The sequence below is a fragment of the Neltuma alba genome, unplaced genomic scaffold (assembly GCF_004799145.2).
Source record: "Neltuma alba isolate B1F8T4 unplaced genomic scaffold, ASM479914v2 tig00005837_pilon, whole genome shotgun sequence".
In the NCBI taxonomy this organism is placed as follows: domain Eukaryota; kingdom Viridiplantae; phylum Streptophyta; class Magnoliopsida; order Fabales; family Fabaceae; genus Neltuma; species Neltuma alba.
Window position 1 is genome coordinate 22,110 of NW_021634250.1, and position 22,447 is coordinate 44,556.

Genomic DNA, 22,447 nt, shown 5'->3' on the forward strand with positions numbered 1-22,447 from the left:
ATCTTCCTGTGTGGATACACCTGCTCAGAATGGTATTGCCAAAAGAAAAAATCATCACTCATTAGAGGTGGCCTGTGCACTTTTATTTCAAATGTAGGTTCCAAAACCATTCTGGGCAGATGCAGTCTCCACAACTTGCTTTCTTATTAATCGCATGCCCTCCTCTGTCCTTGATGGTAACATTCCCTACACCACTCTCTTTCCTTCCAAAGCTTTGTTTCCAATTAATCCTGAGATCTTTGGATGTGTGTTTTGTTCGGGATGTGCGTCCCACTGTCTCCAAATTGGACCCTAAGTCTCTTAAATGTGTCTTTCTTGGCTACTCTCGAGTTCAAAAGGGTTATTGGTGTTTCTCTCCTACTCTGAATCATTATCTAGTTTCTGTCGATGTCACTTTTCAGAAATCTGTTGCATACTTTGCATCTAACGCTTCCGCTTCACCTTCTCCATCGACGGAGGAGGATACCCTTCTGGCATATTCTGTCAGTTCAACCCCACCACTGGCACCAGCTCCCATATTGGCATCTGGTCAACCACCTTTGTCTCGGGTTTACACCAAACGTTTGAAGGAAACTAATCCTGCTACTGTGCCAAATTCTGCTCCACCATTATCTGCTTCGTCATTAGATCCTGAAGAGAGCATCCCGCACCTTGAGCCTGACCCTGTTCCAGGTCTAGATCCCGATTCCTCACTTGACTCTGAGACACCTCTTGTTCCAGATCCAGATTTCTCCCTTGATTTGCTTATTGCCCTTCGCAAAGGTAAACGTACTTGTGCCCATCCTATTTCTTCCTTTGTTTCATATAACCACCTCTCCTCTGTTTCTCGTGCCTTCATTGCCTCTTTAGACACTATTTCAGTACCTAAGTCCCTTCATAAAGCCTTGTCCTACTCGGGTTGGCGTACTGCTATAAAAGAAGAGATGGCAGCCCTTCACTGTGCTGGCACGTGGACCTTAGTGGATCTACTGGCAGGAAAGAAAGCTATTAAGTGTAAATGGGTGTTGACCCCTAAAATTAAGGTTGATGGTACACTTGAATGCCTTAAGGCTCACCTCGTTGCTAAAGGCTATGCTCAAAAGTATGGTGTTGACTACTCTGAGACTTTCTCCCCCGTGGCGAAGCTCTCCTCTGTTTGTCTGTTCATCTCCATGGCCGCTACTTATAGTTGGGATCTCCATCAATTAGATATCAAAAATGCCTTCTTAAACGGTGAACTCTTTGAAGAAGTGTACATAGAGCAACCACCGGGTTTTGTTGCTCAGGGGGAGTGTGGGAAAGTGTGTCGCCTTAGGAAATCTCTCTATGGCTTGAAGCAAAGTCCTCAGGCATGGTTTGACAAATTTAGTATTGTTGTGAAGAACTTTGGCCTGTGCCAAAGTAAGTGTGATCATTCTGTGTTCTATCAGCGAACAAGTGCCGGCATAATTCTATTGGTTGTGTATGTCGATGACATTGTGATTACAGGGAGTAATGCCTCGGGGATCTCATCACTCAAGTCATTCTTTAACTCACTTTCAAACGAAGGATCTGGGTTCATTGAAGTACTTTCTGGGGATTGAAGTCATAAGGAGCAAGAAAGGCATCTTATTAACTCAGAGAAAGTATGTTCTTGATCTGCTGAAAGAAACAGGAAAACTAAGGGCTGCCCCAACCAACTTCCCTATAGTCTATAATCCTAGGCTTAATGCTGATGGTAGTATACCATGTGAAAATCCTGATAATGCTGCTAAGAGCAAGCCGTTTGAAAATCCAGAGAGGTATAGGAGACTGATTGGAAAGTTGAATTACCTTACAGTGACCGTCCTGATATCACTTATCCAGTGAGTGTCCTTAGCCAATTTATGGTTACACCAACTATCCGACAGTGGGAAACCTTAGAGCATGTGTTACATTACTTGAAGGGATCCCCGGGTCGTGGGATATTGTACAAGAATCATGGTCATACAGACATTGAGTGCTTTTGTGATGCTGATCATGGTGGGTCGAAAGCCACGAAACGATCCACTACAGGATACTGTGTTTTTGCAGGAGGCAATTTGGTGTCTTGGAGAAGCAAGAAACAGAATGTGGTGTCACGATTGAGTGCAGAAACAGAATATAGAGCCATGGCACAATCTGTATGTGAGATAGTCTGGATATATCAGCTACTGAAAGAGGTTGGTCTTAAAACCTCATTACCAACAAAGCTATGGTGTAATAATAAAGCAACCTTACACATAGCTTCGAATTCAGTATCCCATGAACGTATGAAACATATTGAGATTGACTATCATTTCGTTCGGGACAAGCTCAAGAAAAGCTTCATCTCTATAGGACATGTCAGATTCAATGATCAATTGGGTGATCTCCTCACCAAAGCTCTTAATGGGGTTCAAGTTGAATATCTTTGTAACAAGTTGGGCATGATTGACATCTATGCTCCAACTTGAGGAGTGTAAAGATATTATAGGAGATATTATAAGATATGTGAATATCCTGTAATTAGTATATAGGATACGATATGATATTATTTTCTAGTAATGAGCCATTAATGCCTAGGCTCCTATATTGTGTATATATATACCCCTTCAGAATATGAATAAAATATCGTATTTTCATTCTCTAAATTACAATCTCAATGTATACAAGTCAGCATTGATTTACCACTAAAGCTCTATTTTGACAACATGGCCACTATAAGCATGGCTTTAAATCTGATTCAACGCGAGAGATCTAAACGTGTGCAGGTGGATAGACATTTCATCAAATAAAAAGTTGAAGAAATCATATTTTTGACTTATCTACCTCCCAATCTTCAAGTTGCAGATGTATTAAGAAAAAGATCGCTCAAACCTGCCTTTGAAAGTTGTTTAAGCAAGCAGGAACTGTGTGGAAATATCTGCTCTTTATTGTACGGCTTCATTAGTCATTATGAGTCTTTATCAGGTTTTATTACCTTTATTTCTTTCCTCTGTAGATATTGGTGTGTATCACTCCTAGGGTATGAATGAGAAATATAATTTTCCCCACAATTCCACGCTATACCAATGTAAAACCATGATTCTGTACCCAAGGCAAGTCTTGAGAATTTACGCTGGTCTATTGCTCCAAGAAAGGGGAAGAGAAGCTATACTAAGTACCCTATTACTAGGTATGTTTCCATTGAACGTAGGGTTAATTGATATGTGGGGTGCGTCCCTTGGGAGTGTGGGGACTTGTGATATTTTCTAATTCCCTTGTGAGCGATGGCATGTGGTATTTCCTAATTGACAGTTAGTGAGAAAGAAAGGGAGGGCAGTATAACACGATCTGGTTCTTTTAGAGGGTATGAAAAGTCTGACGAGTGAATTGGGAGAGCTTCTGTGCATCTTGAATGCACGATGAGGAGTTGTTTTCCTTTGCTTAAGTTATGCCCCATAAGACATATACTATGTGGAGTGTCTTTTATCACTGAATAACACCTATTTTCTGGAGTTTGTTTCATTAGTTTCATATAAGAAACTTTCTCCTCGCCTGAAAACTTTTGTGGCGAATGTTGAAAGGGAAAAGATAGGCGAGAGTTATGTGGAAGCCATTTCTCATCCTAAATGAAAGTAGTCTATAGAAGAAGAATTAAGGGCCCTACAAAAGAACGGAACCTGGAAAATCACTGAATTAATTGAGTAGTAAATCAGATTTGTAATTGTTATCCTTATCTCAGTCTTTATTTTCAAGATTACAGTAGAGATTTAGGCGATTTGATTAGATTTACTCTCTTCTATTTCTCCCATTATCAATAAAACACAGAACTGTTATACACAAATTATTTGGAATTCATTATCTTCCAAGTGCATTTCTAACAGTAAGCAGACTCGTTATATGGCAAAGCAAACAAGACATAGAAATTCCACTTGAAGATGGTTAAACCAAGAATTGACTATCTAATGCTTAACACGCTTACAATTACACATACTGCAATTGTTTGATATTTCACAACTCATGCTACATAAGGTAACCAATCATTTAAATACCTCAGATGCTGTACTAGCCAATGCAAATGCAGCTTCAATCCGAACTCTCCAAAAAGCCTTGAGTTATGGAGGAAAAAAGAACCAAATATTAGATTAGGATAAAAAATAATTATTGAAAATGTGACAAAACAGAGAGCAACCAAACCTTGGAGTCAGTGAGAAAGTTATTTAAGGCATTTACAACAGCAAATGATATCTGGGGTAATGCCTCTAGGGTTGCGATTGCTTGAGCTTGAGCAATGACATCTTTGTCCTTCTCTAATTGATTAATCTGAATAATGATATCAAATTGCCAAGAATCAATAATCAATAAAGTGACAATACTAGAAAAAAAAATTGATATAAAAATGAAACAGAGAACGAAATACAACCAGCAACAAGAAAGATTAAGTGTGACTACATTATAAAAAGGTTGGTGTCGCTTATTTTATGTATTTAGGCCCTAATGTATTCAAAATTGATAAAGACAGAGTTCCAGTGAAAGCGCCCAATTTAGGGTCTAGATGATTACAGAGGGCATACAAACAGAGAAAGGAATGGATCAGGTAGGAATGGAATCCCATAACCTTCCAAGGCGGACTTTGCATTTGGTTGTTTCACTACTTGGAAAATTCAAGCAGTGCTTGCTTGACTGTGTCTTCTACCAGCTAGACAGCCACCATGGTAAGTGAATTCACATGTTTCCATTTAGTAAACTTCCAATACAAAGAGCTCCAAAAATAAATGACCAATCAGACAATACCGATAGCTTACATTTTTGTTTAGAATACAATAATTGTGGATCATGAACTTTCTTGTATGGCCACAAATTCATCTCAACATCATCATATCTTACTTTTTTGTTTCAATCAATTTGCCATCATATCCTTAGATAACTATTTGACTGACCTATTTGGCAAGGCAAGACCTCTTGGCGGTCAACACCAAAGACTGATGGGGAAGATTACCAAACTTCAATTCAAAGATAGAGTAGTAGCACTACAGTACGTAATAAAGGTGTGCTTGGTTAGTTTATAGTGAAGCAATTAGCAGGTTCTAATTTAAATGAACATATTTTTAGTGAGAGTTTGACACAATGTAATAATGACTAATACTTACAAAATAAATACAAAATCAAACTCAGAATTATGTACAATAAATCCTAATCAAATGGTAAATCCATCATAATGAACATTTAAAACAGTAAAATGTTGACTGTGAACCCAAAAAGAAGAGGAGAGAAAATTAAAGGCCCAATATTGCCAAACATGTCATCCTTACCCACATCTGAACTGGCTGACTAAACTGAATCTCAGCAAGGTACTCCATTTCAGGATCTGCCCTAATCCATAATAAAGGGGATTCAGAACTGCATATCACAGAAAGAACAATGTCAGTAACTATTATAAGTAGTATCACAATAGCTAAATGGAAATCAATTTACCTGGAGCGCACATCAATGGCAGGTGCATCACCATTATCATCTGATCCATCAGGTTTTGAGCATTTCTTAGGCTTCTGGAATCGCCTAGCAGCAAGCTTTGAGTGGCATTGGATTTCCAATAGCTGCCATGCTTCTCCAGCCATAGGTAGAATTGGATGGTCATACATGCCATCAAGTTCATAGACCCTTATACTCATCATCCCAGGCCATCCAACATCTCCATCACGATTTTCAGTTTCCGCATTAATATCAAGAATCGATGCCCTTGAATTTTGTAATGCTGTGCAACCCCGCAACACTGCCAGTTCAACCATATTCTTCCTCTTGTTATAGGAAAGCCCAAACCTTGATAAAAACAATGAGTACCACGTGAGCACATGGAAACAAGAGACATTAAATGATACTAACAAGTATCATCTTTATATTACACCTTAGAACAGGGCATCCACAAGAACCAACGCATCGAGGGAAGAATTCTTTGAGAAAAGGACGTTCCAGATTTCCCACTTTATTGGCAAAATGTCGAAACTGCATATGAAATATATCAAAACAGACAAAATGACACATCAACTATCAACTATAGATAAAATAGATCAATACTTCTGATCGTATACAGCTGAACAAACAGTGATGATAATAGTCATAAAACATAAGCAATTCCAAAACCTAGTATGAATAACTAATTATTGAAGGCTCAACCAATATCTGCATTTGATCATATGTGTGGGGGGAGTTTGAACTAGTTTAATAAAAAGTGGATAAACAAATTTGCTGATGGGAAGTGTTTTATATCTCTATGTGCAGGTAAGTAGTCCAGAGCATATAAAAATATAATCAAATCACCTCCTTAGTACTAAGAGTTTTCACAGCACGGGTTTTATCTTGAGCCCGGGAAACTATTGTCTGCAAAATCTGCAGATAAAAAAGATATATAAATAATGATAACCATCAGGTCTCTCTCATTTGGGCAACTAACGTACAGAACAAAGAAAAACTTTCGCCAGGAGGGGGGGGGGAGGACGATGATAGATCAACAATCAAACAATACTGATCGTAAATTGCAAGAGATCAATAGAATGCCATTATACAAACTGAATAACATAAAGAATTCAGGGTACAGAGATATTCATGGATTTTATACCTGAAGAAAGCTAACAGCCCATACATCACAAAGGAAAAGAGCGGAACAAATAGGTAGACTTCCTGGAGGCAGAAGGCCATGCTCCAGGGAAGGGAAGGGAAGAAAAGAAAATCATGTCAACATAAAATACCAACAGCTAAATCCTAAAGAAGAAAAGAAAATAAAGCTGGTAAGTAAAAAGGAAAGAGGCGCTAAAAATCAGGCCTTCAAGAGATTATTTGGGTCAACTATTGAATATGCCAGATTCTAGAAATATTTTCCAGATCTGTTATGTTTCAATTCATTAAACAAGTAAACCCTGATTGCTTGGATTTTTTTACCACATAATCCAACACTCCTCAAGTTAGGGAAAATGTATTGATTAAACCCAGTTCACTCAAGTTCTTAGACACGAAATCTAGGTAAAGCCATGGTTAAGACATTCGCAACTTAAGTTCTTGAAGCAATATAAGCCAGCTAAAAAGCACCGAACATAATGCTTTCCCTGATAAAAAGGCGATCAATTTGTGTTTAGTTCTGTCATGTTGAACAGGGCCTTCAGCTATGCATTTCCGGTTTGTTGGTGCCTATTAAATCATCTCCTAGTGAGTACATAAGTGATTATGCATTTCCATAGTCAAATGTTTCAATATTGCAAGGTGTATTCTAGATTTTACCTTAGTGTTCTCCACGTGGCAGCCAACAAGTCCCTTCTAATATAACTTGGATGACCGTGGGCCATAAAAATGGGCTTCAAACATTCCTGGCTTAGAAGTTTTTATGGAAATGGAATGTTCTGGTTCATACAACTAGGCTAGCATCCATATGATGTTGGCTGAGAGCCAAGTGCTTCTACCTTTCCTGCAACCCACTCCAGTAATTTTAGCCTTCATTTTTTAAGTTCAAAAGAATGTATTGTTCTATTTTTCTCTAAGTTTGTATTGATGAGGACAGGGATTTTATGTTTTTGGAAAGGGGAGGATTGACGTTATATAGGGAATTAGGAGCTAACTGGGTAAGTTGCAGAGATTGGGCATTTAGAGTAATAGGTAAGAGTAGGGTCCACGAGACATAACACCTTATTACCGCCTCTTCATTTATTTGAGGATTTAGAAAATTTGGAAACCTAAGATTCCCTCTAGAGTCAGATCTTTTAGATCTTTGACACTAAAAAAATGGCATTGAATGCTCTGTTGCAATAGGGCTATGAAAGTAGTTAGGCGACTTGGTCAGCCTGGTCTTGCCCACTAGGCTCGGTTGATATACTTGCTTAACCCAGCCTGGCCTCAACACACAAAGACACACATTAATTTTTATTTTTTTTAATATTTTGTGGAAACTATTATCTTTTAGTCCATTTTTTATTGGTATTTTTCATGTTTCATATTGGTTTTATGAAAGTAGTTAGACGACCTGGTCAGCCTGGTCTTGCCCACTAGGCTAGGTTTATATACTTGCTTAACCTCGCCTGGCCTCAACACACAAAGACACACATTGTTTATTATTTTATTATTTTTTTTAATATTATGTGGAAACTATTATTTTTTTAGTCCAATTTTTATTGGTATTTTTCATGTTTCATATTGGTTTTATGATCATCGACATTTTTTATGATTTCAACTTTTCTACTCTTTCAAAATTTCAATTTGATTTAATAATGGATGATTGTTAAGCATATATAATTTTTAAAATGACTACTTTTGATCTTAATATTAGTTTTACAAGGAATCATTTTAAATGATGGTATTTATATTTTGTATTAACGATTAAAATTCTTTTCCTATTTTTAAAATAATTTTTTATAGGCCAAAGTATACATTTGATCCTTTAACTTTATATAGCGTTTCAATTTGGTCCCTCAACTCTAAAAAGCATACATTTGGTCTTTTAACTCTAAAATCGTTAGCTTCAAATGATGATTTTTGGGAACAATCATGGTTGTTTTAAAAATTAAACTTAATACGTTAACATTTGAAAGCGTTGGATCAACATTTAACTCATCCTAATGTCATCATTTTTTGTTACCAATTTTAGGTTTAAAGTCCTAAAAGTATACTTTTTAAAGTTAAGGGATTAAATTAAAACTTTGTACAAAGTTAAATGACTAAAAATATACTTTAGCCTTCTCTAAATTTTCAAGTTGGGCTTATACCCATCTTAAACATTTGGGTACCTTGATGCTTGAATTGCACATCAAGTCATGATGGTGAAGCCCAACTCAGACCAACCCATGTGCACCGTCATTGCAAGTTTCATTGAATGCGTTATGGCCACATCTAGAGTCATGCATTAAATCATGTAACTAGGTGAACTCTATCTAGTTTGATAAAGCCCAATCTAGTAAAAAAGAACCTAATAAAGAACATTACAAACTAGACAAGGCTTGACCATTGAGTTAAACTGGGTCGACCTAACCCTCAAGACTACTTGGTCCAACCTGGCTTGGCAAGGTTTTTTTTCTTTAGAAAACTAAGGCCTTTTCCATTTTTGTCTCATCCCTTTACCCTTCCATAATCATTTGCGGTCTCCCTTCAATTTCCCTTATCTTCTTTTTGCCTTCATGCCATTGCTCAATGTCTGGAATTCGCTCTCATCTTTATCAAACTCTGGCAGTGAGTTATCTTTAAAATAGGCTCTTTCGTATTTTTGGAGAGAATTGGACCTGTGCTAATTAGTTCTTGCAAACTTGTATTTAAAGGGTTTGGCCTCATGACAATGTTCCGCCTATGATTTTGTGCTTTGTCTAGTGGGGATGAATGTGTGCGAAAACAATGACGTGGTCATCCCTAGAAATCTATGTGCCTGTTTGGTTAAACGGTAAGATCTCAAATAAGTCTGTTTGAATCTAAATAAATGATTATAAAACATCTTTATCTTGTTTGGGTAATTTTCATGAAATCATGATTTTACTTTTCTACCGCACTTTTAAGATAAGCACCAAGGAGTAGCTTATGTGTTTGAAAAATCTCAATCAATTTTTATCAACTTAATTTTCATCAATCTACCCTCCCACACTCTTCCAAAAATCTCTCACCAAATGATTGTATTTAATATGTATTAAATTCAATCCTTTTTGGTAATTATACATCTATAAATGATTTTAATAAATAAAAACTAAACATAATCACAATTCTTTAAATTACTTATTAAAAAAAAACATATCCAAACAGAAATCACGATTAATCAACATCACTTATAGCTAGTCGTACTTATAAAATTCACAACGATCTAAAATCACAGTTGTTCACTGCTAATCCAATCGGCACTATATTAGATAACTTCTTAATGCCTACCCTATAATACTGTGCATATGATCTTTTTAGAGATTCACTATCTCACATACAAGGAGTTTGGAAAGATCTCAATTATTCAGCTGTATCTTAGGATTTGCTGCTTTTGTTTTCTTTGTTTGAAGATTTCTTATCTTCCATCTCTGCATACTTCTCTCTTAATAAATTTTCTTCTCCTACTTAAACCAAAAAAAAAAAAAAAAAGAACCAGGAAAAAAAATACCAAAGATGGGAAGGAAACTCACTTTACGAAAAGATTCAGGGCCCATCTGCTTTTCCAACATTTGAAGAATAGCAACCTGAAGAAATTTCAACAAAAAATAAATAAATTATGCCATTCCATACCAAACATGGAAACAAATGGCTGTGCTAACACGTTGCTATCTGAATGAAAGAAAACTTACAGACTTCCATGATCTTATTTTTCCATAGAAACCAATGGATTGGGTTCCATATAAATCCTTGCAAGATGTTGAACAACTCAAAGCTGTCACTCCACTATTATCTGCTTTACAAACAGCACAATTGGCCTACAGACGAATTACAAACAGCGCAAATTTACGATCATATGCAATGCAAATAGCATAATAATAAATCACAATCTTAACCAAGATCAGGTTCACTAGCTCCTAGATAGGAGGTGGTTGCTTAACAAGCCATAAAAGTCCCAAAGAAGTGTCCATCAAAAACATAGAAAAGGGGAACACAAAACATTAACAAGGATAACCTACTAAAACAACCCTAAGCTAAAACTTGACAACTAAACGGTGTCATGTCTTGTATGGCTTTAATATATGCAACACACATACCTTTCCTTTCCAGAGCTTTCTAGAATACTTCTCTTACTATACGATCATAAGCTTTTTCTAGATGAATAAAAATCGTAAGTTTTTTTCCTTTGCTTTGATATCTTTCCATTAATCGCCTAAGTGTGTAAATCGCTTTTATTGTGGATCTCACTGGCATAAATCCAAATTGGTTCTCACAAATGCAAGTCTCCAATTTCAACTTATGTTCAATCATATTTTCCCGCAACTTCATCATATGACCCATAAGTTTTATCCCTCTATAGCTTGTACAATTTTAAATATCTCCTTTATTCTCATAAACAGACTAATTTACTTTTTTTCATTTATCAAGCATTTTCTTGGAGTGTAAAATCTCATTTAAGAGCTTAGTTAGCCACAACACTCCCTCCTCGCCTTGATATTTCCATGCTTCAATAGAGATACTATTAGGTCCAACAGCTGTATCATTATCCATCATCTTACGCTTTAGCCTCTCCAATCCAAATCCTACAGTAAAACACCAAATTTCATTCCTTTTTGCTAGTTAAAAAGTCCACCAAGTCCCAAGTTTAACCTCTGCTTCCATCATCAAACAACTTGTAAGAGTAGGTCTCCTATCTACGCTCAATATCTTTATCAATAACCAAAACTTTGCCTTTCTTCGTTCTTTATACATCTTACTTAGTCCAAATCTCTTAATTTTCTCTCCCTCGGATCATGGATTACCTTATTCTAGTTGATTGGCCTCTCTAATTGGGTACCAACCCATCTTTTTCCCTTGAATAAACATCAACACAAATTGAGACCATTTAAAGTAATTGTTACCATTCAATTTATGCCCAATGGGTATAGTAGGGAAACTAGACGTGTTCCAAGTTGCTAGAGGAGCATAAAAAGGGCTGTTTTAATGGTTTGGGGCAATCACTTCCGTTGTTTGGGTGGAATCAGTTGGTGTTAATAGTTATAGAGCCTTTATTGATGATGATCAATAATACCTTAAAATTTTTGAGAACCATATTTCTCTAATTGTTAAGTGACATGGGGGGGGGGCATAAGGATTGGTAGCCATGAACTTTGTTGAGAGTGGAGGTAAAATGTGATGTATATTATTCACCGCTGAATAGGGTTTTCATTGTGCAGCAAAAATACATTAGCTATCTCACATTTTATTGAATAAATCTAAATTCTAGGATTCTGTTTTCTAACTTAATTTAAAAAACAAAAAAAAATCACACAATACATAATAATTAAGTAAATAAAATAATAAGAGCATAAGTGGAATGTAGGTCTCAGCTTCACCAGGTGAGATTGAAAAAGACAAAATCAAGGAAAATATTTTTTTTTGGGGGGGGGGGGGGACTACAGGAATAAAACAGATACAAAAACATTTAAAACTAAACAAAACAGATACAAAACATTTTGAGCTGATCCTCATTCAATCTTCCTAAAAGGAAATAAATCACAACAATTAAGTACGATATTGTTAGGCTTTGCTTGGGCTAAAGATTTGCCAACATTAATAACTGTTTGGACTTATTCACGTAGAAAGAAGTAGTTTTAAACTTGCAAACAATAAAAGAAAGAATACTTCCTACTCCAGCTAAAAGAAATAACACCTATCATTTTCTTGGAGGATAATCCCACTGCTATTTCTTGCTATTTAGGCTTCTGTCCTAGGTCCTTTTGACCGTTTTCCTTTGCTTGCCATTTGTAATGCACAAAAGGGGGAAAAACTAAAAGACAACTCTCAGATAACTCTATCATAGTTCAAGTCATGACACCTGAACTGATTTTATTCTACTAAAAATAGAACACTTAAGTAATCCTAAAAGATGCAGAAACGTCATCCAAAAAAATAATGTTAAAACTAATCAGCCTTTTATTAAAGCAAAGCAAATAGAACTAAAATAACTTATTCCTCTAAATTAACTTATTCCTTTACCGACCCAATTAGAATACCAACCTTGTACCTTCGGTAACGTGCCTCATTATTTCCTAGGTGTTTCTTCACATAGAAGTCTGTCAAAAAACCAGCAAGCCCTTCCAAGAGCCACTCTGACAGCATGCACATTAATTGAGTTAATGAAAATATAATTTCTATAAAACTTGAACAGAAGAAAAGAAACCATGAAATGAACACGAAACAATGTAAAAGAACATATTCCACTAAGTTACCATCAGTTGCTGCCTCGGGGGTTATATACACACCAAACCACTGCCTTGCAAGGGCATATGCAAGTTTTATCCTCGTATCAATAGTCTGTCACAACAAAAGCTACTGGTCAACATAAAGCCAAAGAGGCAGGTTAATTATTTGCTAAAAATTCTCACATGGAATAAACATAATTCAATGAACCAATTAAAGATGAAAACAGTTCAAACTTCACTCCCAACCGCATGCATGAAAAATATCATCACGCAAATGCATTTATCCATAGTAAACAAACAGAACAACAGAGATAGCAAAACACATAACTGGTGGCACAGAAAATAAAGTCATCAAATGTTGAGAAAGAAAGTCTTAATAAGTAATAACCAATAATTTACACATTGATCCCAGCAAGCCACTTCAAAACTCAACTTATTGATGAAGCATCAAAATCTTAGATGAATTCAAGTTAAAAAAAAGAAAAAAAGAATCCCATATGATTTCAAACAAGAGATCAGATATTGAGTTTGACACTCATGGGCCTTAAGCCCATATTCTGTTTTATTAATTAGATTAGTAATTTAATGTGATTCCTATAATCACAGCTTATTAGTTAGATTTTGAATTATTGATTTGTTACTTTGATTTACCTAGATTCTATTGTAATTTGGCTGATCCTAGTGTATCTCCTAAACCTAGGTCTTGCGGCTATAAGTACCTTCTGCTTATGTTAATAATATATTGATTCAGAGCATCTAAACTCTATATGGTATCAGAGCCACAGCAATGATACGGTTCGGTTTTGGACTGGACCCACCAGGCTAAGGAACCCTTTCGCACAACACCACCACAGCACCGGTGAATCAAACGGCAGGCTCCCGCACGCCACATGATGCTCCACCTGCCGTTGTAAACATTCACAGATTGAATGGTCAGAATTATCTTCAATAGGCCTCCAGAGTGAGGCTATATATCACCGGAAAAGGGATGGCTGGCTACTTGACCGGAACCAAGAAGAAACCTTCACTTACAGACCCGAAGTATGGTGAATGGGAGACGGAGAATTCGATGGTACAATCATGGCTCGTCAATTCCATGACCACTGATATTAGCACAAGTTTTTCGCTGTTCCAATCAGCTCAAGAAGTTTGGGAGGCAGCGAGAGACATGTTTGCCTCTATGAAAAACAAAGCCACTGTTCTGGATATTGAAACCAAAATTGACAACCTGAAACAAGGTAACCTTACTGTCACTAAATATTTCTCTAAACTTCTCACCTTGTGGCAGCAACTAGATGTCTATGATGTCTACGAATGGACCTGCCCCCCTGATTCCCAACTTTTCACCAAGATAAAGGAAGAAAAATAAGTATACAAGTTCTTACTTGGTCTACAGTTAGTCTACGATGATACTAGGGGAAGAATTATGAGTACCAAAACACTCCCAAGTCTGCAAAGGTATTCTTTATTGTGAAACAAGAAGAGAGCCAAAAACAGCTCTCACCTCCAAGCAATCTAACCCATCAGTAGCTGACAACAGTGCCTTCGTGTCCAAGGAAGCACAATCAAATGCTAATAGAGGCAAGAAGAGAGGAGGTGGTGTGATCATTGTCAAAAATCTGTTCACACCAAAGAAGTCTGTTGGAAACTTCATGGTAAACCCTTAAACAGTAAAGGGAGAGGCAGACAAGAGGGTAGGCCTTTGCAAACAATGTTGAACTTGGGGCCGAGATTGGGTCCTCTATAACTAAGGAAGAAGCATAATTCCTTAGAAAATTACTTGAAAAGCATGATACTAGAGCAAAGTTAGTGGCTATTGGCAACGTTACTTACACAAGTAATGCCATTCTAGCCCTCAAATATAATGTTCATCATGGACACATGTGGATAGGTGACTCAAGAGCTACTGATAACATGATTGGTAATGTAAAACTTATTAACAATGTAAGACCTTGTCCGCATCTAATATTTATTAAAGTAGCTGATGGGAAGTTTATCAAGGTTGAAGGGATTGGAGAAGCATCCTTATTTGATAATCTATTGCTTACAGATGTGTTATATACTCCAAATTTAAAACGCAATCTTATATCAGTGAATAAAGTCACTATCTCACAGAATTGTCATGTTAATTTCTCTGCTATTCAGTGTGTGTTTCAGGACTTGGAGTTGGGGAAGACGATTGGCATTGCTGAAGTACTAGAGGGGCTATACTGTGTGGAAGATCAATCTCACCTGAAATCCTCAATCAACCTGAATGTTGCTGCTAGAAAGTGTTTTTCCACTCAGATTTCTGATAAAGAAGTATTATTATGGCACTACAAACTAGGTCATCCAAGCTCTAAGTACATGTCAAAGTTATTTCCACAGTTTATGAATAAAATTTCTGATTTGATTCCATGTGAAGTGTGTCAGCTGTCCAAGCATACAAAAAACTCTTATTATCCTCATCCTCATCAATTCTCTAAGCCATTTGCATTATTTCACAGTGACCATTAGGGCCCTTCACGTGTTGCAAATCTAACCCACTCCAAATGGTTTGTCACTTTCACAGGCGATCACACACGGGTTACCTGGGTATACCTCCTAAAAGAGAAATCTGACCTCACTCAAACCTTCCTAAACTTCCACAAAATGATTGTAAACCAGTTTAGACTTCCATCAAAGTTCTGCATAGTGACAATGGCACTGAATATACCAACTCCACTCTTCAAACTTGCCTAAAAGCCCAAGGTATTATTCATCAAACAAGCTGTGTCAACACACCCCAACAAAATAGAATTGCTGAAAGACAAAACCGGCATCTCTTAGAAATAACTAGGGCCCTTATGATGGCTCATAATGTTCCAAAATACTACTGGGGAGAAGCCTTGCTTACTGCTGCCCACTTGATTAATAGACTGCCCTCCAAAACACTAAACTCCAAAACCCCCATTCAGCTTCTAACCGAAACCTACCCTACTAATCCATTCCAAAATAGCTTACCCGAGAAAGTCTTTGGGTGTGTGGCCTACGTTCACAATGATTCTAGTGGGAAACTTGATCCTAGGGCTTATAAATGCACATGTCTAGGTTATTCCTATACTCAAAAGGGGTATCAATGTTACCCACTCTCAAAAAATTTTTTGTCTCCATGAACGTTACATTCAATGAAACTCTTAGCTTCTATACCAAAACACCCATTCAGGGAGAGACCGAGAGGGAATGGGAGTTTCTTGAGATCACCACGACCAAACCTGAAACAAATACCAGAAGACAAAAACTAAACTCACAAATCCCTTTACAAATCCCTGTTCTGTATACCAGAACCAGACCTGAAATGGAAGAGGATATGGCTAGACCAAGGGCAGACAGCTCAAAACATGGAAATCTAAACAGTGGGGACTTGGTAGATACTGGTGACACCTCTCAGAATAGTGGAGGAACAGATCTGAGTGATGCAGAATTTGAAGCAGAAGAGACAAGAATAAATCCAGAAGAAGCCCCTAGTACTGGGCAGCGCCAGGACTCAACTCCAAGTTTTGATGATCTTGGGCGGCCTATTGCACTTAGAAAGGGGGTAGAAGATGCACACAGCATCCTATTGGTAATTTTGTTTCATGTGATCAGTTATCTCCATGTATGCAGAGTTTTGTTACTAAAACAGCAGATGAAAAATTACCCAACAGCTTTGAAGAAGCTAATCGAGACCCAAATTGGCTAAAGGCCATCATGGAAAAATTAAGGGCTCTACAAAAAAATGGAACATGGAAAATCATGCCATTGCCACTGGGAAAGAAAACAGTCAACTGCAAATGGGTGTTCACCAAGAAATATAACCCTAATGAGACAATCAACAAGTACAAAGCCAGACTAGTGACAAAAAGGTACTCTCAGACATACAGTATAGATTACCTGGAGACTTTTGCCCTAGTAGCAAAACAAAACACTATTTGAATACTCCTATCACTAGCAGCCAACTTGGATTGGCCCTTACATCAACTTGACGTAAAGAATGCTTTTCTGAATGAAGACTTAGAAAAAGAAGTGTATATGGACGTTCCACAAGGATTCTCTGAGTATAAAAACCCTGACCTATCATGCAGACTTCAAAAATCTCTCTATAGCTTGAAACAGTCACCTAGAGCTTGGTTTGAGAGGTTTACTAAGTCAGTCAAAAGGGCCGATTTCACTCAATGCCAATCCGATCACACTCTGTTTGTAAAATACTCAAGAGGTAGGGTGACAATCCTTATTGTTTATGTTGATAATATAATCTTGACTGGTAATGACACAGATGAGATTACAATACTCAAGATATTCCTAGAAAAGGAATTTGAGGTCAAGGACTTGGGAGGCCTCAAATATTTTTGGGAATTGAAGTAGCACGATCTCAAAAGGGAATTGTGGTCTCACAAAGAAAGTATACACTAGATTTGTTGAGAGAAACAGGAATGCTAGGAGCTAAACTAGCTGAGACGCCAATGGAACCAGCTTGCAAGCTTGATGATAAAAAGGAGGAGGAGGAAGATGAAGACATCTCAGAAAGGGAAAAAGGTAAGAAGAAAACCAGACCAAAGAAGGAATCAGTTCTAGTTGATACTGATAGATATAAAAAACTGGTTGGTAAACTTTTGTACCTTTCTCATACCTGTCCTAATATAAGCTATGCTGTTGGTGTTGTAAGTCGGTTCACAAATGAACCTTTAGAAGAACACATGAATGTTGTCTATAGAATCTTACATTACTTAAAAATGACCCCCGGCCGAGGTCTCTACTTTGCTAAAGGTAAGACTCAGGAGATAGTTGTGTACACTGATGCTGATCATGGGGTTTTTCTACCGGATAGAAGATCTACTTTTGGTTACTGTACTATGGTGTGGGGCAATCTAGTAACATGGAGAATTAAGAAACAAACAGTAGTCTCCAGAAGCAGTGCAGAAGCTGAATTACAAGCCCTGGCTCAAGGAGTTTGTGAAGGGTTATGGATCATCCGGGTGCCAAGAGACTTGAAACTGGCACCAAGCACACCTATAAGACTAAGGTGTGATGGCATGTCTGCTATTGCTATGGTTAGAAATCCAATTCATCATGAAAGAACAAAGCGTGTGGATATTGACAAGCATTTCATCAAAGGAAAGGAAGATGCAAGAATTATTGAACTAGCTCATGTTCCTTCACACTGTCAAGTAGGAGATCTCTTCACCAAAGCACTAGTAAGACCACAATCCGAAGAACTTAGAAGCAATTTGGGAATGATAGACATCTATTCACCAACTTGAGGGGGAGTATTGAGTTTGACGCTCATGGGCCTTAAGCCCATATTCTGTTTTGTTAATTAGATTAGTAATTTAATGTGATTCCTATAATCATGGCTTATTAGTTAGATTTTGAATTATTGATTTGTTACTTTGATTTACCTAGATTCTATTGTAATCTGGCCGATCCTAGTGTATCTCCTAAGCCTAGGTCTTGTGGCTTCTACGTATGTTAATAATATATTGATTCAGAGCATCTAAACTCTATATCAGATTATATCTATTTAACAACCTTCAACATCCCACATGGATAATCAAGTGGTGTGGCACTAGGCTACTGGCATCCCCAACTATAAATATCTCAACCAAATTACTTGAATGCCTCATGCATCCCATCCAACTCAATATGGAACTCAGGCATCTTATATCAAGTTTTCATCACATTGTGATCTTAGAATAATCTTTATGAATCATGCGTACATCAAAATGAAGTCCAAACATGATGCTTTTTCATTGATTGGCATGATCATTTCCACAACAATGGCTTCCCCATTCTTCACCTTAGACATGAAAGCGATGACTCAAAAGGAAAAAAAAATAAAAAAATCTGATTAAAACAATCTTAAAAAGACAGAATTAAATAACAAGCTGACCTGATCAATAACCTTCTCATCAAACAAGACTTGAGAACTAAATATACTAATGGAAGCTCCTAAACTTAATGACGAAACTGCCATCTCTGGATCTATGAAAACTTGCTTGTACGAGTCAAATGGGAAGTCCACAGAAAGGTAATCCTTGTAGCAACTGCATACCAACAAAATAAAAATCAATTATATATAGTTATAAGTTAAGCAACCAGTTACAGCCCAGAATATACCAATTAAAATATGTCAAACCTGAACACACTATGGAAAAATTCCACAGTATACCGAAGCTTTGATAGATTTGGTAACAAACATATATGAGATACTTGACCAACTTGGTAATCCGGAAGAACTTGAAATGGGGCAACAACCAAAGATATCCACCTAGCGGCAACAGGAACATCCAATTTATAGACATATGTCTTCCGAGGAGGATTATCCTTGCTTAGAACCTACAAAATTATAATTATTAAAGGTGACTAAAACATCACTTGGACTACAAAGGGAGGAAATGCAATTAATAAAAGAAAAAATCAAGATAAGAAAATTATGAATTACAAATCTTTTCACTTCAAGCGTGTCTTAACTTAGCTAATCCATTTTAGAGAAACCGTGATCTCTAATCCATTTTATAGAAACCATGATCAAAAACTTGTTTCCATCACTGATTTCAATGTAAATTGTTAGAAGCCCTTGATCTCCTCCCTAATTTTCTCTCCTTATTCTCTCCATTAATTACCCATGATTCTAGCTAGGCAATAAATTCCTGATTTCTTGTGATATTGCAATATCTTTCAATTATTATTTGATTGTAACCAGATGGTATGAGACTCTATAAATTGTACCCACATCATATGAAATAATATGCTAGAGTGAATTTTCAATACTCTTTAAACATGGTATCAGAGCGTGTGAGCCCAGAAAGGGTCCTGGAGAGTCTGCCGTAAGCCAGAGAGAGAGAGACGGCGAGGAGAGAGAGAGAGAGAGAGAGTGAGGCGTCCTCAAAACTGGAACCAGAAGTGGTCCGTGGACGACACCACCCCTCCAGGCCTCACCGGCGTCCCCAGAAGCCGACGTCCAACGGAGCTGCGCGTGACTCTCACGCGCCGTTACAAGCTCCGTGCGTGAATCCCACGCGCCGCCACGCCCTGCCACTGTACCAGCGCGTGCCGCCCACGCGCCGCCGCCAGAGACCTCCAGTACCTCCCAGAGACCCAGAAGATGGATAACCCAGAATTCCCACCACTTTTTGGGTCTGTTCGCAATATTCCAAGGGTCCTCATGTCCGGTACATCTTCAAATACTCAAGCTACTCCTTCTTCACCAGTGGTTACTCCTTCTTCAGACTTGACAATAGCCGCTGAACCTCAAGCTATGGGGGTAGCCCACAAACTTAATGGAAGCAATTATCTCCAATGGTCTCAAAGTATATTAATGTATCTGCGTGGGAAGCGTAAGGAGAAGTATATCAATGGAGAAGCAACACAACCTTCACATAATGATCCCAAATTTGATACCTGGTTCGCTGAAAATAATCAGGTGATGTCTTGGTTGTGCAATTCAATGACTCTCGAAATCAGTGAAGGATACCTTCTTGCAAGCACAGCCAAGGAAATCTGGGATGCTGCTAAGCGGACCTACTCTACCCTCGATAACACTGCAGCCTTATTAGATCTAAAGAGGCAGCTCAAAGATCTGAAACAAGGCAACTTAACTGTAACTCAATACTACAGTACGTTGACAAAGATATGGCAGCAATTGGACCTCTTTGAAGTACATCCTTGGAAGGATATGGATGATGCTAATTACTACAGACAATTGGTGGAAAGAGAAAGAACATATGACTTTCTGTTGGGCCTGAATGATGTTTTTGAAGAAGTGAGGGGGAGAATTATGGGACTGAAGCCGCTGCCATCCCTATTTGAAGTCTTCAGTATGGTTAAGTTCGAAGAAAGCCGAAGACACCTCACCCAAGGTAGCCTGACCGCAGCAGAGGGCTCGGCATTGGTGACGAGGGGGTTCCAGACATCAGAGGGCCCTGAGAAGAAAGGGAACAAGTGGTGCAACCACTGTAACAAGAGAGGCCACACCAGAGATGAATGCTGGAAACTACATGGGAAACCAACTCAAGGGAAACAGAAACAACGGGAAGATAGAAAGAGCCACCACACCTCCTCTGAAGAAAAAGGTGATGATGGAGACCAGTTGACCAGAGAAGAGCTTCAAATGCTTCGTAAGATACTTGAAAAACAAAACAAATCAAAATCTGTTCCCAACGTGAACTTGATACAGTCAGGTAATTCCATTATAGCCCTTAATGCAATGGTAACTAGTGATGAGACTAGGATTATTGACTCCGGTGCTACAGATCACATGACTGGTAATAAGTCCTTCTTCAAAACCCTCAAATATTGCCATGAGAACCTTAGAGTAAAAGTGGCAACTGGACTGTATACTAAAGTTGAGGGTGTTGGCAGTGTGGCTCTATCTGAAGATCTGGAAATCCATAATGTTTTGTTTGTCCCTGCTCTTACTTGCAATCTTATTTCTGTGAGCAAATTAACTAAAGGAAAAGCATGTCGGGTGATATTTGATGATGTTAAATGTGTTTTTCAGGATTCGACCTCGGGGAGGAAGATTTTGACTGCTAAAGAATGGGATGGACTCTACTACTTTGAAGGAAAGGATATGAAGATAGCAGGAGCAAAGAAAGCTATGGTTAGCTCCAACTCTCAGAATAAAAATGTAATGTTGTGGCATCAAAGATTAGGCCACCCCAGCTTTGATTATATGAAGCATGTGTTTTCAACTTTATTCAATAAAAATTCTTCTCCTTTCCAATGTGAAACGTGTCAAATTGCTAAACAAACTCGCGCCTCTTATCCCAAACATACTTACAAACCTTCCACCCCGTTCACAATGATCCATACCGACATTTGGGGACCAGCCAAAACCAACACCCGAACAGGCACAAAATGGTTTATCACATTCATAGATGATCACACCCGGGTCACATGGGTTTACCTTATGAAAGAGAAATCCGAAGCCCTACAAATTTTCAAAAACTTTTACTCGTTTGTGAGAACCCAATTCCAAACTACCATCAAAGTCCTGAGAAGTGACAATGCCAAAGAGTATGTGAGTGGAGCCTTTAGGGAATTTCTTGAGCAGGAGGGAATCCATCACCAAACCTCATGTGTTTATACTCCTCAACAAAATGGAGTTGCTGAGCGAAAGAATAGACACCTTTTGGAAGTAACCCGAGCTATTATGATGGAAAGAAATGTTCCAAATCTGTTTTGGGGAGATGCTGTACTAACCGCAGCTTATCTTATCAACCGCATGGCCTCTAAAATTCTCCACTTTAGTACCCCTATTCAAAAGCTCCTCGAGACTTACCCCACTTCACCTATCATCAATACCATCCCTCAAAAGGTCTTTGGGTGTGTCGTCTTTGTCCATAAACATGATGGAGGCAAACTAGGTGCTAGAGCAGAAAAATGCATTTTCCTCGGATATTCCTCCACCAAAAAGGGGTATAAGTGTTATTGTCCCACCACCAGAAAACTTATAATCTCCAAAGACACAGTCTTTTATGAGGATGATGCTTACTATCCCAAATTACCCATTCAGGGGGAGCACCATGGAGTAGAATGGCTAATTACATCCAAACCTATAACCATACCACCTCAAGACAACATCCCTGAGCCGGAAACGGAACCAAAAACCCCTACTACTATACCTTCTCCAGAACACCAAAACTCCACAAACACCCCTCACCCAATGGAAACCAATGCTGAAATTG

General features: G+C 37.9%; 1 protein-coding gene across 2 annotated transcripts in view; it reads right to left on the bottom strand.

The window, feature by feature from the left end:
* Window positions 1-22,447, bottom strand: part of LOC114748857 (transcription initiation factor TFIID subunit 2) — a 37,340-nt gene that overhangs the window by 9,201 nt on the left and 5,692 nt on the right. For both annotated transcript variants that reach the window (XM_028937316.1, XM_028937317.1), the window contains exons 5-16: window positions 18,895-19,094; window positions 18,649-18,802; window positions 12,789-12,873; window positions 12,577-12,668; window positions 10,230-10,355; window positions 10,071-10,124; window positions 6,259-6,327; window positions 5,846-5,943; window positions 5,416-5,760; window positions 5,253-5,340; window positions 4,138-4,263; window positions 3,993-4,049 (exon numbers count right to left, since the gene is read on the bottom strand). In XM_028937316.1, coding sequence (XP_028793149.1) covers window positions 3,993-4,049; window positions 4,138-4,263; window positions 5,253-5,340; window positions 5,416-5,760; window positions 5,846-5,943; window positions 6,259-6,327; window positions 10,071-10,124; window positions 10,230-10,355; window positions 12,577-12,668; window positions 12,789-12,873; window positions 18,649-18,802; window positions 18,895-19,094 — 1,494 coding nt within the window. The remainder of the gene's footprint in view (window positions 1-3,992; window positions 4,050-4,137; window positions 4,264-5,252; window positions 5,341-5,415; window positions 5,761-5,845; window positions 5,944-6,258; window positions 6,328-10,070; window positions 10,125-10,229; window positions 10,356-12,576; window positions 12,669-12,788; window positions 12,874-18,648; window positions 18,803-18,894; window positions 19,095-22,447) is intronic.